The sequence below is a fragment of the Macadamia integrifolia genome, chromosome 13 (assembly GCF_013358625.1).
Source record: "Macadamia integrifolia cultivar HAES 741 chromosome 13, SCU_Mint_v3, whole genome shotgun sequence".
NCBI lineage: Eukaryota > Viridiplantae > Streptophyta > Magnoliopsida > Proteales > Proteaceae > Macadamia > Macadamia integrifolia.
The window spans coordinates 12,469,681-12,485,756 of record NC_056569.1 but is presented as its reverse complement, the minus strand read 5'-3'; the positions used below and the strand labels follow the sequence as shown (position 1 = coordinate 12,485,756).

Sequence of the window (16,076 nt, the reverse complement as noted above, 5' to 3'; positions counted from 1 at the left end):
CTTTAAGTATTTACAACATTAGAATTTGTTTTATTCTTTTACATGATTTTAAAATCAAATCAGAATATTTTCAATATTTTAGAGATATGTCGTTATCTCCAATTCAATATTCATCTTGTCTGATTGATTCCAAGTGATTTAAATCAGAACAGATGGAAACTAATCCAATTCCCAACTCAGGGTTTTAAAACTTTGTTCCTCAACCTCAACCCCCAATTCTTGTCAATATCCTCATTTTTTTTGCTAGTTTTCCTTTCCTTTTCAGCCCAATATATAGTGAAAAAGATTCAAGTAGTTATCCCCATTTTACAATAGTGACATGCAAGCATGGTTTTAAGTATCTCCAATACCGATACGATACCCTCCGATACGTATCTTAAATTTAGTCGGCCGATACGATACACACCGATAAGATACATTGAATTTTTTAAATCATTTCGTATCGATATATATATCCTACAATACATACTGATATGCATCAATACACCACTAATACACATCGATACGATACGACATGCCTTGATACGACTCTATGAAAAATATAAAATTGAGGTAAAATGTACGTTTCGGTATGTATTGGTACGTATCGGTGAGTATCGGTATGTATCGATCGGTACGTATCGATCGGTACGTATCGGTATATATCAGCACGTATCGGTGAATATCGATATATATATCGGTACGTATCGGTGAGTATTGATACGTATCGGCGCTACGGTCATATAATGGCCAATATGGGTAATTTTTCAGAAAAAAACGATTTTTTAAAGGGTTTTTGTTCCAAACTTGCTGTCAGTCATATTTCTCTCTAACTAAAGTGGAAATCAAGGTGCAGAACAAGGATTTTACATTTATGGGACAACTACAGACCTTGAATTCTTAGTACGATACCCTCAATTTTGTGTTTATGCATAATACATGTTATTAATAGTTTTTTTTTAACAAATTTTTTATGCAAAAGTGTTTAAAAAAATGTTTCCTATCCATTTATGTGTGTATCTTTAGCGTATCTTAGTGTATCTCCGATACGATACGATACCCTCCGATACGTATCTTAATTTTGGTCCACCGATACGGCGACCGATACTGATACTTTAATCCTTGCATGCAAGTGACTGCATGTTCAGGTATCAAGGTTCTGGTTCTCTTCTCTGATATTGGGGAATTTTTTTTACAGTTGGGAGAAGTTTATTCTGGTTTGATGATGTGGTTTAATTGATTCTTTATTTTGATTTTTTATAATGGTTAAAAAGGTGTTTGTGGAAGCAAATGCTCATTATCTATTGTTGTATGGAATGTTATGCTTTGCTTTGTAGTTGTTATTCCTTGAGACTTAGTTTCTGTCTTTTTCCAGAGAATTAGGCTTTGGGACAGTCATCGAAGAATTGAAAGATCATCTTTTCTTGATTGGAAGCAAAGCATCAGAATCTTCAAATTTTATGGGTAGATGATTAAGCTCTTCTCCATCTGAGGTGGTTTCAGCCCATATGTTTTCTGGTTTTTTTTTTTTTTTTTTTTTTTTATAATATATATATTATTTTATTTATTTTATTTTAGTGTGGTTTAATGGGTCCTTTTCATGGGAATCATTCAAAGGCTACCTCCCCTTCCTTTACTGTTGAATTAATTTCCTTTCCTCATTTTTTTATTGGGTTATCACCACCATTCTCTTAGTAATTGTAGTAAGATAAGATAGTCGAGTAGGATTTTAGAAACTAGTATAATAAAAAATCTATCTTAAATGGTATAAATGAATTAATTTCCTTTCCTCATGTATAGCTTTATGTTTCAACAGAGAAGTATTTTAGGCTTATTTCAGCAAAGCTATATGAGGGTGTTTAAGTGGGGGTTATGATCCTCTTTCAGTTCTCTTATTTCTTTTCTTCTTTCTTGGTGACACCAGGTTAGTACTGTCATTGTTCCTTACTTCTTTGACTTATTTAGTGAGATTCAATCAAACGTATATGCTGATATCAAATAATTGTTTAAATTATTTCTTTCATTCTCGGTTACTATCATTTCCTCTTATCAATGAAAGTATGTTTGTTTTGGGTTCATCATCTTCTTCTTCTTCCCATACTAATGTAACCAAAACAGAGTTGGGTTCAACATCATATTTCATTACATGTAGTATTTTTTGTGGATTTGAATGTTTTATGTTTCTTTTCCACTTGCATTGGGCTTATAATTCGATCAATCTGTTTCTTTATGGGTATTAGCTCTTTCTTTTGGTATGAAATCAGAAAATTAACTCGTTCGTGTTTATGTTTTGGATTTTCTTTTTCAGTTCTCATTTTTTGCTTTGAGTCTGACTTTTGAAAGAGATCATTATCTAATGAAAAATTAACTGCAGTTCAAACTTTTTTTTATTAATTTGAATACAACCTATGATCCAAGAGTACGTTGAATTTCTTAATTTTTTCAGTGAAAAGTAATTCACTTTATAATTTTCTAAAAAAGTTCCTTGTAACATGGATACACTTGTAGGAATCTGAATCTAGGATTTAGGACTTTCTCCACTTAATTTATTTATGATTTGTTCTTCCAACAAAGAATTTGGATAGAATAATGTCTAGATGACGGTTAGAATTTAATGGACTTGGATCTCTCTCAAAATTTTATTTTTTTTAGTGCCAATCATTCATTCAATATATTATATTAATGTTTATCATACTTATTCTTCACAGGTTGAAGTTGCTACATGATATTGTTGACTGTTAACGATAAAGATATTTGAGGGAAAAATAGTTTTATCTATCATTTTGTTTGATGACGATGTAAATTTAAAATTTGTATTGATTTATCTCAAGTTATATTAATTTTGGATGATGTGAATATTAAATGTCTACGTGGATATACTAATGTATAACAACAAGCTAATATATGTATACGAAAAACAATTTTTTTTTATTTACTTCTATACCTTTAGCAACGGATTTTTACTGTCCCTAAAGAACTACCTTTTTTAGGCCTGAATCTTCCATCCCAATTGCCAATAGTTTACGATAATAAAAATCTATCTTAAATAATTTAGGCTCTTTTGTGATGAAAATAACTCGTCACTACATGGGCCAGGCAACACACTATTTACGACAGAAATTTCTGTTTCTTATTTTGTTTTTTGCAATGGAATATTCCCTTCTCTAAATCTATCGCAATTGAACCCTTAGAGATGGAAAAAAATTTCCGTCTCGTAAATTATGCAACGGCCGTTGTAACGACAGTTGTGGGATGGAAATTTATACTATCCCTAATTGGTATTAACAACAATATTTTGGTATTTGTGACAAAAAAAATTTTGTCCGGAAAACCCCTTTGTCTTGTAGTGGGGGTGTCTCTTCTTTTCAGTAAGACCATTTATCTATTCAAACTCTCGGGAATGCCAGATGAGCCCCACATATGACAAGGATTAAAAACACCCAGTCAAGCTTTCAAGACCACCAACCCAGTCTCAAATTCAATAAAAGTTAATAATATTTTGCAGTAGGGTTTATTTTCTCAATTTGCAGTCATGATGGTTTGATGTCTTGCTTTGTTAAGATGCACGGTTGAGAAAGTTTTAGTAAGTTTACATATGAGGGTGTTAAATGGTTTGATTCCGTGTCACTGATTCAATTTGATTTGATTCAGTGTAAGATTTTTTAGGAAAAATTAAAATTAAATCATTCAATAAATGGTTTGCTTTCAGATTTAAAGGTTTTATTAGGCTTTTTACTTTTTATTCAAACTGTTTATTTATTTATTTATTTTAATTGAAATGGATGTAAACTTAACATTGAATTGAACTCTTTATTGTTATATATTTTCTTTTACTAATTATAAGATTATAGTTATTTATATGTTTAAAATTTTTTTTTCAAAATGTTTAAATGTCTTTTGGTTTTTTAATGGGATTTGTTTATTTTTACATAGATGTAACTTACTATCTATGTATATATTAATCGGTTTTAAACAATTTATCTTCAGATTAAATGATTTGATTCAGTTTAATCTACTTAACTAAAATAATTTCAATTTTAAAACCAAAATCAAATCATTTATTAAATAATGAGATATAAACAACTCAGTTCAATTTTCAGATTGATTTTGACACCTTTATTTTATTTTTAGCATCAAACATGCAGGTATATAAATGTGTACGTACAACCTCTCATGAGATCAAGGAATGCAAGCGTAGCCCAAGCCCAATGCAATCAGGACCATTTAAAGGTAAATCCCACGGATGGGCTCCGATGGTTTTTCAGGTTTGATAAATACATTTACGATGTTGGCGTTTATTTCAAAAAATAAATAAAAAATAAAATTCACTTGAATATAGATGCCATCATCTCATAATAAGCCAAGTGAAAAATATCATTGAAACTTCCAAATTAACTACTATATAAGCTAAAAATCTTGAAATAAGTTAGGGGATGGGTAGTTCTCGTAACTAAGCAATATTTGTAGTTGTAACTTATTTATGAAGGTAGACTTGAATGACAAAAGAGTTCCTGTAAATTCATTTCAGAGAAGGAGATTAAGGCACCCTTTATTGAACAAAACTTGGTTGCTGCTTGGGTTGTAGCCAAGTAGCTACAACCCTTGTTTTTAGTTAGGGGAATCTCAAGGGTAGGGGTGAAAAAATTCACTTTTAAGTGGATATTTTCAAACATACCCTTATGATTCCATTCCCTTTGTTTATTACCATAGGGTTGTAGCTACTTGGCTGGTCCATGGGTTGCAACCAAGTAGCTACAACCCTTGGTACTAGCTAGGGGAATAGAATCTCAGGGTGGTGGAAAAATTCACCCTTGGTGAGTATTTTCAAATATACCCCTAGGATTCCATTCCTTTGACTGTTACCATAGGGTTCCAGCTACTTGGCTGCAACCCGAGCAGCAACGAAATGTTTTTCCCTTCTATTAAGCCAAAGGCATCATAGCTTCATCCCTAAGGATATTTATACTTTTTTTACTATTTTATTTTCTTCTAAGTACCCTACCATATTTTCTAGGGATGTAAATGGATAGTCAAAATCCGAATTTGAATTTGCATTCGGATTTGTTTAGGGGTATTCGTATCCAATTAAATGGTATCCATATTAAAATCCTAATTATTTGAAAAATAATTATCGATCCGATTAAATAATCAATTAGTGATTTTGAGGGTTCTTCAAGTTTAAACAGGTTTTTGAGAATGAAGAAAAGAGTTAAAACAACCTAGAAAGATGGATTAAGAACAAATTATATTTATTAGGGGAGGAAGGTCTAGATTATACAAGTCAAAGAGTAAACGAATAATTGATAATCTGAATTCATTAGTATTCGTTTAGAGGTATTCGTATCTGTTCAGAAAATATCCGAATCCAAACACATTCAATCTAGATTCAATCTGTATCATCCTAAGCCTAACAAATCCAGTTTTTTTTTTTTTTTTTTTTTTCTTTCTTTCCTTTTTTTTAAATAATGGAGTGAGGGTGTGGGGCCTGGAAAGGGCCCACTGGGTTTTTTATTGGGTTGGGGTAATTAGCAGAACGGAATCACTCTCTGGTTCTGTATTTGATATCTGGTAATTTTTTTTTGGTGAAGTCTAGTACATTTCTAACAAAGAAAAGGTAAAGTCCGGTACATATTTCATTACAGTATGAAATTGTCTTTTAGGGCGTCCTTTCTACAGGGTGGAGGATTTGTTTGTCTTGTCTGTCAGATTTTGTAAGCAGATGTTGCTTTCAGATTGGCTTGCAGAGCGTAGCCACCTCGTGAGAGGTGGGGTCAGGAGCAGGGAGCAGGGAGCAGGGAGCAGGGAGCAGGGAGCAGGGGGCAGGGGGCCGGGGGCCGGGGGCCGATTCCTTCCTTCATCCACACAATGTATGATCCTTGAGACCCTGTTGGAAGCTGGCTTACTAGTTAATGCTCAAAGCGTTACATGAGTCTGGATCTGACTTTCCCCTTTGAATAAAATCAATAGAGTACTACTATATACTACTAGAGGAAAGGTTCTCTGACCCCTGGGGTAGGGTATATTAGCATTTTTTTTTTCTGTCGTCTTGTCTTTATCTGACCCCATTGTGTCATAAGTCCTAACTCATTGATGTGATCCGTAGCGATGTCGCTTGGGTTGATGGCATTTTCTCATTCTACATTTTTTTGTTTTTGGTAAAACTCATATTACTAATTAGGGTTGCCAAAACCGAATCTAAATTGATAAAACCGATTGAACTGATATCATTGGGTTGGTTTCAATTTGAGATATGACATTTTTGAAATTGAACTTAACAACGCCTAAGACCAAATGAACTCAAAACAGGTCAAAATTAAACCTAGATTGAACCAACCAATAAGAAACTGAAATTAATTCGAAAAACATAAAAGAACCAATTTTTGTATAAATTTATATGACAAAATCAAAACTAGTCAAATTAACAACAATTGCCTAACGTAGTTGGTGAGATGTGTTGCACATAAAGTCTATGCTCGCCAAGATGCATGGCGTTGGAATTTCCTAGCTGTTATCTACTTCCCCTATCTTAAAAAAAAAAAAATAACCCTATTACAAACCAATACAAGAAACCGATTTTTTTTCCTTATTGATTTGATTTTGTTTCATCGTTTCCACATTGAAACTGAACCAAACCGATTGACACCTCTCCTACTAATAGTACCTTAAAAGGGCTTTGCTGCATGATAGGCCACATGTTCCTTCCTAAAGAACCAAATTTTCATGTTGTTAGCCCATGACAGTGAGCGGATTAGATATGGAAAACTTTGGGTTGGAAATGTTAAGGCCAATGCAAGGCATAGTGGGGTGAGACCCTCATGGAAGTAGTACGTATAGGACAGAGTGGGTGATAAGGATGGCAAAGGTTTGTGTGTCCCTGCGGTCCAGCCTATATTGTTTTGGGTCATTATCAAGCCTTTGCCTGGTTAACCAATAACCATGCCCAAGTCCCAACCCAAAATAAATATTAAATGGCCACACCCAACACGCATGAACAAACTTATGACTTACCCCTTCCTCACCACCTCTCCAATATATCCATTGGTGTTGCTCTCTCTCTCTCTCTCTCTCTACAGAGACCTTTCCTTATCACATGTGAGTACTTCACATGTCTTCCTGTGTTTCTCATTCCTTTTATATATACATTGTAATTAGGAGAGAATGAGAACGTGACGATGGATTACTGTGTTAATCTTTCAAAAAATTAATCGATGTGCACGTAAACTGATTCGAACACCTTGATTAACGAAATTAACAAAAAAATAAAAATAAAAATGAAACAACAATATATACCAGCAGCATGGGGGCAGTATATAAGGGTTGATGAGGTTGTCATTTACAACATTTAGACCAGAATGTAACCACACACACGCACACACAAAATGGGCCTTGAGCAATCAGCTAGGTAGCCAAGCTTTAAGGATGTTCAGCTTTGTCTTTACTCCTCATTAGTGAGGGACGGGGTAGGGCTTAGCTCCAGGAAGCTCTCACACCCATCCTCCCTTTCCTTGAACTTTTTGGCTTTGCACAGTCAGCAAAAGGCCAAGAAACCAGAAACGGACCCCACTCACTACTACTCCACTTGTACTACCTCCCCAACGACAGAAGATCAATTCAAATTTTGACTCACATGCGTAACCCACGGGTTACTTACTGCCCAGCTACCATGTGTTTTTAACGTCGGATGCTATGGTTCTAAATAGGGGGTGAAATGTTTAGTCTTCCCAATCCAACTTGTGATCCACCCAAAATTCAAATAGTGTTTGGACCAAGTTTTTTCATCCTAAGGGTGGCTTAGGATAGAAAAACTCCAACACTAGGTCAGGGTTGGGTCACCCGATCCAAAATTTAATCTTAAATTTTGATATTAGAATATAGGATTCATGTTGTTCATTTTTTCATAATTTTTTAATATATAAGATATAAATAGAAAAAACAGGTCAATCAAGGTTAATCTAACCATTATAGAAGTCAGGATCAACCCAACCTAGCCCATCTTGACCCAACCCGGCTCTAACAGGGTCAATTAAGGCCGAGTTGGGTTGGTATGAACCCAACAGGGTTGGTCCAGAACATGAACCCAATGGGTCGAGCCTGGATAGAATTTTGAAGATCTAGGCTTGGGTTAGAGTTTTAAGAAACTTGGCTCAACACGACCCTATTTCATCCCTAATTCTAAGTATCGGTATCACATCCCATGATACATATCGGTTTGGTCAATCTATTCCTATACCTGGTTGGTACCATAAAAAATTTAAAATTTTTTTTTTTTGTTAAAGCAGAGGTATTTTTGTCTAATTAATACTGATACAATTTGATATCGAATCCATCTTAGGGATGACCGATGCCGGTTCTGATTCTGTGCACTAAAACCATAAGTTTAGGTTTAAGTTTAGGTTTAGGTTAACAGAGTAAATGAAATCAAACCTTTTCCTTTTTTTGGTAGAAATGAAATCAAACGTACTCCATAAGTTGACTTACGTGTGGCAGAATAATAAAATAATTGTCCGCACGCATAACCTCAAACATGGGTTATATTCCTAAGCAACTTTTCAATGAAAGTAAAAAGGTCTTACCGGTTACTTGATCACGACTAAATAGTCCATACTCCATATTCATCACCCAACCACGCACGAGGCAGGCCACTGTCTATGATGAACCACTGGACCCCATGCACCCACTCATGCCAGCTTGCCAATGTTCCACAATCTCAACACAACTAGCCTTCTGTCGAGTGGTGTCAATCTCAAGCCTAACCCGACAGATCGAGGTCCGACTTTCTAAAGAACATCTTGAGCCACATCGTTTTCTAATTTGTTGATGATTTAAAAAATATAATAAAACTTAAACAATTAAAAATCATTTAAGGTTTTATTGGTGCATTAACTTATTTAAGGCCTGATGACAACTTGATTAGTTCAATTAAGAGAAGCTCAATTAAAGCTTTTAATCGGATGGAACCCGACATGAGATCGATCAAGATTCAAGACTGACTTATTTCTTAAATATGCAGGTCACGATACAAAGATACATGCTCTATTAGGTCCAACCGATTGATACCCCCTACTTCTGTCTCTATAGAGAAATTTTTTCGTTGAACTCCTTTGTTATTGCTGCTGCTACCGATCCCTTAATCTTAATCGATCCATTGATAAGGCATAAGGGTAAAAAAGAAATAATAATAAAAAAAAATGTAACCAATCCAGACCGATCCCAATCTATATCGCTTGAGTCGATTGAGACCGACCCTGAGTTTTAAAACCTTGCTGCAAACATTTCATCCTCTGGAAGTAACATTTCCAACAACATTAGCAATTGGAAAAATTCCAACCATAGGTTTGGAATGATATTGATAACCAGATTCAGATTATTCTACTTAAAGTATCCAACTGTATAATGTAGGTATATGCTCCAAGGTGGGACCTACTATCTTCCGTTCCAAATTAGAAACTTTTTTTTAAATAATATAGAAAATAGAAAATAAGGGACCCACTTACCTTTGGCCATTGTTTCTCAGTTATTGCCAATCCTACCGTTATAGACTCCTCTTTGCTCCTACCGCCTTCTATTTCCAAATTTCTCTTTTTTTTAAGAAGAGAAAGTACAGTTACCCCAATCTAATAAACACTTTCTCCTTTTTTTTTTTAATTACTCCTCCATAAACCATTTTCCCTCCATTAACTCGCCCTTTCCTTTTTCTCCTTTAAAATACTCTGGAGATCCAAGCAAGAAAGATGACCGTTCCTCGTCATCCGTGCCGCCCGTCTCGTCGCTCTCTCCTCAGTCCTCACTCTTCTCCTCTCTCACACCTTATCAACGCCTTCTGAGACTCTCTCCTCTGAGTTTTACCCTTTCTTTTTCACAACCTCCAAGTTCGAGACAGTGAGACAGACAGCGATGGTTATGAAGCTTTCGTCTTTTTCTGCTTGACTAGAGTAGAAACGGAAGAACTGAACCAGAGATAGCGCGAAAGATAAGAGTTTCAGAAGCCCTCCTTCGGCTAGGTTTTGGTTTGGTGCTTCAATGGTTGAAGGTGAGGTGAAACGGGCAATGCGGCCCGGAACGCCAGAACAACATACTCCTAAGCACTTCTCTTCTTCCAGCTCTGCAAATGCGAAAGCTCCCACAAAGCATTCCTCCTACCTTACATTTGGTCTCTTGTCGTCTCGTTCACGTCGGCCCTCCCCTGCCAAGGTTCAGCCTCGGCCGCACGACCTAACAGACCAGCTCCGCAACTATGTCCAAGATTTGCTTGAGGATGTGTCTCGGCTCAAGACGGAACTTCTCGCGCAAAAGCTTCTCAAGGAGTCTGCGGCCATCGTTCCGGTTCTGGAGAGGGAGATAACTTCCAAAGATGCAGAGCTTGAGCGGTCGGCGAAGAGGATCGAGAGCTTGGAATCTGACAACGAGATGTTGAGAGGGGAACTAGAAAATTTACGGGAAAAGATGGAGGCAGAGAGGAAAGAAAACGAGGAGAAGCTCAAGGAGATGGAGGTGGAGATCAGAGAACTGAATAGAACGATTCAGGAGCGGAACCGAGTTGCAGAATCGAAGAGTTTATGCAGCGAAGCAGGGGAAACTGATGAGTTGTCTTTGTCTCAGAGATTTCAGGGGTTAATCGATGCGTCTGCTAAGTCGAATCTTCTAAAGAGCTTGAAGAAGGGGGCGAAATGGACTGACATTGCTTCGAACCAGGAGATTCAGAAAAATGAGGTTGCAGATCCGAAGAGAGAAGATGCAGAGAAGGAACCGATGCAGCAATCTCGCTGCATTGCGGAGGAAGCCTCCTACGTTCCTGAATCTACCATATACTTTATGAAGCCTCGAGCTCCAAGGATTCCAAAACCTCCCCCAAAACCTTCAAAGTCATCATCATTATCCTTTTCGTCTTCAGAGTCATTTTCAACGTCGTCGTCCTCCTCTCCCTGCTCTTCATCAGTATCATCACCAGTTTCCTCCACGATTACAGAGAGAGAATCTTCGACGGAGAAGGCAAATCCACCAGTGGTTCCACCACCACCACCGCCGTCCGCGAAAGCGGCGCCTCCGCCACCACCTCTACCACCATTGCGGTCCAAGTCTTCCAAGTCTGCGGCGACGAAGGTGAGACGAATGCCGGAGTTGGTCGAGTTTTATAACTCAATGATGCGCAGGGATTCAAGGAGGGACTCAGGTGCCGGAGTTTCGGACGTTCCGGCCGCCGTGAGTGCTCGCAATATGATCGGTGAGATAGAGAATCGATCTGCTCACTTGCTCGCTGTAAGTCCTCCCGTTCTGGTTCTCACCTTTTGTTTCTTCAAATTTACAAAAATTGCCACTGTGCTCAGTGGCAACATCGTAAAAAGACTAGATTGCCCCTCTGGACTTCTGGTGTTTACTCTGACGACATTGACCATGCCTTTGAACTATTAAGTCTTTCTATGTCTCTGACACAGAGATCACATGAGACAAAGCTTCAGATTTTTATTGGACTAAATTACCCCTAATTTTTTTTTTTGAAATTGCCGGGATGCCTCCGTTCTACTCGGCAAAAACTACGCGATTAAAGCGTCACCCGAGCTCGCCATTAAAAATCAACTCTTGAGAGAGAGAGAGAGAGAGAGAGAGAGAGAGAGAAGCGGGTTGAGACTTGAGATTGAATACCTTGGGTTTTCACAGAATTGAATAATGGTGATCATCTGTAGATCGATACTTCAGTGATGAGGGATGTGAAAGATTTTTATACAGTTCTGATCTTTCTGAGCTCTTTCGTTCATCTCTGTAATCCAGATAAAGACAGACGTCGAAACTCAAGGAGATTTTATTCGATTTCTGATAAAGGAAGTCCAGAATGCTGCATTTACGGACATTGAAGATGTAGTGGCGTTCGTTAAGTGGCTTGATGACGAGCTTTCTTATCTGGTTTGTATCTCCCTTTAGAAACTCTATTTCCAAATTGATTGAAACCGGAAAAATCGTCCAAGAAAACCGAATTTCCCTCTGATGCCCACTGTTCATCGATCTCAACAGGTGGATGAAAGGGCTGTCCTCAAACACTTCGATTGGCCAGAGCAGAAGGCTGATGCATTGCGAGAAGCTGCGTTTGGCTACTCTGATCTTAAGAAGCTCGAGGCTGAAGCTTCATCTTTCCGAGATAACACTCGCCAACCTTGTGGTCCGGCCCTTAAGAAGATGCAGGCATTGCTTGAGAAGTAAACTTCTCTTCCTGTCAATTTGAATTTAATATTTTCTCAATTTTACCAAAATTAATGGCAATTCATGTTCATTCCATCTTTAAACAGATTAGAGCATGGCGTGTACAATCTGTCTCGTATGAGAGAACCAGCAACGAATCGATACAAAGTATTCAATATCCCTTCAGAATGGATGCTAGAAACTGGATTTGTTAGCCAGGTAAACCTCTCTTTACTTCTGATTTGTTTTTATAATAAGGGTAAATGGATTTGAAAGGTGCAGAAATACTATTATAATCCATCTTGTGAAGCTAGTGGAAGATTTGGGGGGCCCTGTTAGAAAAATTTACAATGATATTGACATTAACTAGGAGGATCTGTTTGATATGATTGATGGTGTCGAGAAGAGAAGAAAATGACAAAAGAATGGTGGGACTTACTCACATTTGCTTCAATTTCTAAATTCACGCATGCGTACTCGACATCTGGAAGAGCTCACACACATGACTACACAACACACCCTTTATAAATTTATGTGCTTGTCTGTATCCCATTTCCAGAGAATCGGATACCCCCTCTCGTCCTCTCTAGTGAGGAACAGATGGGTTCAAGGCAATGAATTGGGATCTGGGTAAGGTAACACCAACAAAGCTCTGTAGCCCATGCAATTTCTCTGGGTAGGGTGAAAGTAGCTCTCTTTCCAATCTGCAGAGGGTAGACATAATTGCTTGCCATTAGCCTGGCGACGCATAAACATTAGAGTGAACTGGATGCTATCTATTAGGCCAATCCTAATGCTTAATGGCTCAATGGGTACCCAGGATTTCCTCTTGAATTTAGTTAAGAGTGATAAACAAATTCTTGAATTCTACCAAAAAAATAGATAAATAAATGCTTGGAACTCTTCACGCTGTTTGATGATATTGATTTTGAAATGTGATCTAGACAAGGAAAACTGAATATTGTTATGTTCTTGCACAGATCAAGTTGGCATCCGTGAAGCTTGCAATGAAGTACATGAAAAGAGTCTCAGCAGAGCTTGAAGCAGCTGGGGGAGGCCCAGAAGAGGAGGAACTAATGCGCCAAGGTGTAAAGTTTGCTTTCCGGGTTCATCAGGTGAAATCCCCAACCCCTCCCCTCCCCCCCCAAAACCAAAAAAAAAAATCCCTTTTCCTATCCTGAGATGAATCACTGCATTAGGCCTGGTTTTGATTTCCAAAATTCATGTATGAACAGTTTGCTGGAGGTTTCGATGGGGATACGATGTTGGCTTTTAAGGAACTGAAAGACAAAGCAGACAAAGCTAGATCATCCTATCTACTACATACCCAAAAGCCACTGGAGCAGCAGCAGTAGCTCGTTTGCCACTGGAGCAGCAGTAGCTCGTTTTGCCGTATAATCTTTTGACGAATGGTACTCTTGAAGGCCCGGAATCAAGTCCCCACTTGACCATTTTCTTATTGTTCTTAGGATTACATGCTTGGATGTGAGGATCCCCCTCCTTCCCACAAAAGGAAAAAGGAAAGTAAAGTTTGCCTCTTGCTAACCTGTAGCAAACCCATCTTTCCTGCTACTAGATCTTTCCTGTAAAGATAGGAGGAACAGTTTTCTGTAAATGCTACCACTTCAATCATTTTCATTCAAATTTATTCACCACTCACACGAAAGACACCACCTTACAAGGGGCAACTGGACTCAAAGTTGAAGAAACCTAATTACTTTTTTATGTAAATCTAATTCAAAGAAAGAGTAAAACTGCTCCATGTACACATCTATTCCTTCTTCTCAGGCCGCTGGCCTACAACCATTTCTTTGGCGCATTGTGCAATTTCAGCTACGGTTTCGCCCACAGCTCCAAATAGCCCACTTACACTCCCTCCCTGTCCTTGATCCTCATGTGTCTTCTGCGTTACATCCACATAAGTTCCAGTTTCAACCCTTGTGCCTTGATCCGGCTCCTCAATCTCTGCCTGGAAGAGCTCTTACTAAGAATCAAGTGAATGTAGAAGTAACAAATTAAAGCTAAGCGAGAAATCAAATTGCAGATCTCACCTTCGCTTTTCCCTGTTTCTCCACTGTATACTCTGTTAAGCCTAGACGCTTTGCCTCGGCTGCATTCTTAGCGGATGCCATCTTCTCTGCCGAGAGCTCGGCTACCTGATGACCAGCGGCTGCGGCAGCCTCTGCAACACTCAAACCAACCACGCTGGCCTTCTGTGCTGCAGAAGTGGCTACCTTTTTAGTACCTTCCAAGGTGGCATCCTCGGCTGCCACTGCCTTCTCACCAGCATAGCTTGCAGCACTCTTGGCCACATTCACGGCAGTGTCTTTAGCCCCTGCAGCTTTCTCCTCAGCGTAGTGTAATACAGTCCCGCCGCCAGTTACTACAGCATCCTTAGTCTTCTCGGCCGCAAGCGCCGTGGAGTTAAGGGCAGTCTTTCCAGCACCCGCCAGGGTATCTTTGGTGGCCGAAGCACCCTTTTGAGCCTTCTCAGTGGCGTATTCATAGGCCTGCTGACCTTTCTCCATGGCCGTATCCTTTGCAGCTGCCACCTTCTCCGATGCACCCTGAGCCGCATCAGTGGATTCCTTTGCCTTTGCGTTCCTTTCCTCCGCATTCCTGATGGCTTCCACGGATTTCTGCTGTGCTGTTGCTCTGTACTTCCCGATCTCCTCCAGCGACAGTGACTCTGCTTCTTTATTGGGTTGAACATCTGTGTCACCTTGTTTCTCTTTCTCTGTTTCTGCTTCTTTGTCTCTGACGTTATTGGATTGCCTAGCTTTCTCAGCATGAGTTTGATCACGGTGGGTGTCAGGGGCCTCTGGGCCTTTGGCTTTCTCAGCAAGGGATTCGAAGTGCATGGTCATCTTGGGAACTCTCTCTTTCTCAACAGGTTCTTCTCTAGCCTCGTCAATCTTTACAACTTTCTCCGCAGGGGCTTCTTCTCTGGCCTCGCCAACCCTTTCAATTTTCTCTGAAGCCATTGCCAATGTATGCGTGTGTGTTCTCTGGAGATAAGATTGTTGTGTGTTGTTTTGGTGGAAGGATTTGAAGCAAAGAAGGAAGAGGGAGATGGTTTTTAAAACTGGGAGCAAAGGCGGTTTCAGTTTGGGTTGAGGGGTGGAATGTGGATTTGCTTGAGTGGGAGAGGTCGACAAGTGTAATTTAGTTTGAGGCCACCTGTTAAGGAATTGAGAAGGTGAGTAAGCAACTCTTTTGGACGGTTTGGATCTGTTCACACGTGTCTTGGCTGTTGGCACCGCCTGTGCCAGATAATCTTGACCGTTCTTGATGGCCTGCACCAAGGGCCAGAGGCCTACTTATCCACGATTTTTCTCCTCCCTGGCCCATCTGATTGGGTCATTGGGTCTCAAAAACAAAAATGTCATAGGATGGGCTGGGCTTTGGATTTGAATTGTTTAATCAGTGTTAGTCAGCGACTCAGCGGATATCAGCTTGGATTAAAAAAAAAAAAAAAAAAAACCTTGTTTGTGAGAATGGTTTTAACCGTATCGGTCGTATAGTATTAATATCAATTGAGATCAATCTCTGACTGATTAGAATCAATTTATCTGTATGGTTTCAGAGGTAAAATAGTAAAAAAAAAAAAATTATACTACCTAAAACAAGTAAAAACCTTTACCAAAAAAAAAACAAAACCAACTAATATGCGTCGATCCGATTCCAGATCAGTATTGGCATACCGTCCCCTAAATCCATATTTGTGAGTCCTGTTGAATCTTTCCTTGACTGTCTCCCTTCATCTCCATCCTATTTTGTCGCGAGTAACTCTAGAAGCATCAACTGAGCCAAAATTGGTCATCATGTTATTTTATTTTATTTTTATTTATTAGAAGTTGAAACGGTAAAAATTCTTTTTTTTTGGCTAATAACGGGTGTCTAGGCCTTTGGCCTGATTAGTTCCA

The 16,076-nt window shown here is 38.6% G+C and overlaps 2 protein-coding genes across 2 annotated transcripts; one reads left to right on the top strand and one right to left on the bottom strand.

Annotated features, from left to right (window-relative positions):
• Window positions 1-9,679: 9,679 nt before the first annotated feature.
• LOC122060213 (protein CHUP1, chloroplastic-like) lies at window positions 9,680-13,794 on the top strand. Its single transcript, XM_042623407.1, has 6 exons — window positions 9,680-11,235; window positions 11,746-11,877; window positions 11,986-12,167; window positions 12,258-12,369; window positions 13,131-13,265; window positions 13,386-13,794. The coding sequence occupies exons 1-6, from the start codon at window positions 10,000-10,002 to the stop codon at window positions 13,503-13,505; spliced, it is 1,917 nt and encodes a 638-aa protein (XP_042479341.1). The 5' UTR covers window positions 9,680-9,999; the 3' UTR covers window positions 13,506-13,794.
• LOC122060214 (seed biotin-containing protein SBP65) lies at window positions 13,755-15,708 on the bottom strand. The gene is made up of 2 exons (XM_042623408.1): window positions 14,202-15,708; window positions 13,755-14,119 (listed from the first exon to the last, which is right to left on the bottom strand). Exons 1-2 carry the CDS (start codon window positions 15,132-15,134, stop codon window positions 13,922-13,924), a joined length of 1,131 nt encoding a protein of 376 aa, XP_042479342.1. The 5' UTR covers window positions 15,135-15,708; the 3' UTR covers window positions 13,755-13,921.
• Between the last annotated feature and the right edge of the window lie 368 nt (window positions 15,709-16,076).

Coding starts and splice junctions, on each gene's coding strand:
- LOC122060213 (XM_042623407.1), top strand. CDS start 10,000: ATGGTTGAAGGTGAGGTGAAACGGGCAATGCGGCCCGGAACGCCAGAA. Junction 11,236..11,745: donor GATCTGCTCACTTGCTCGCT/GTAAGTCCTCCC, acceptor TCTGTAATCCAG/ATAAAGACAGACGTCGAAAC. Junction 11,878..11,985: donor ATGACGAGCTTTCTTATCTG/GTTTGTATCTCC, acceptor CGATCTCAACAG/GTGGATGAAAGGGCTGTCCT.
- LOC122060214 (XM_042623408.1), bottom strand. CDS start 15,134: ATGGCTTCAGAGAAAATTGAAAGGGTTGGCGAGGCCAGAGAAGAAGCC. Junction 14,120..14,201: donor AGAAACAGGGAAAAGCGAAG/GTGAGATCTGCA, acceptor GAGCTCTTCCAG/GCAGAGATTGAGGAGCCGGA.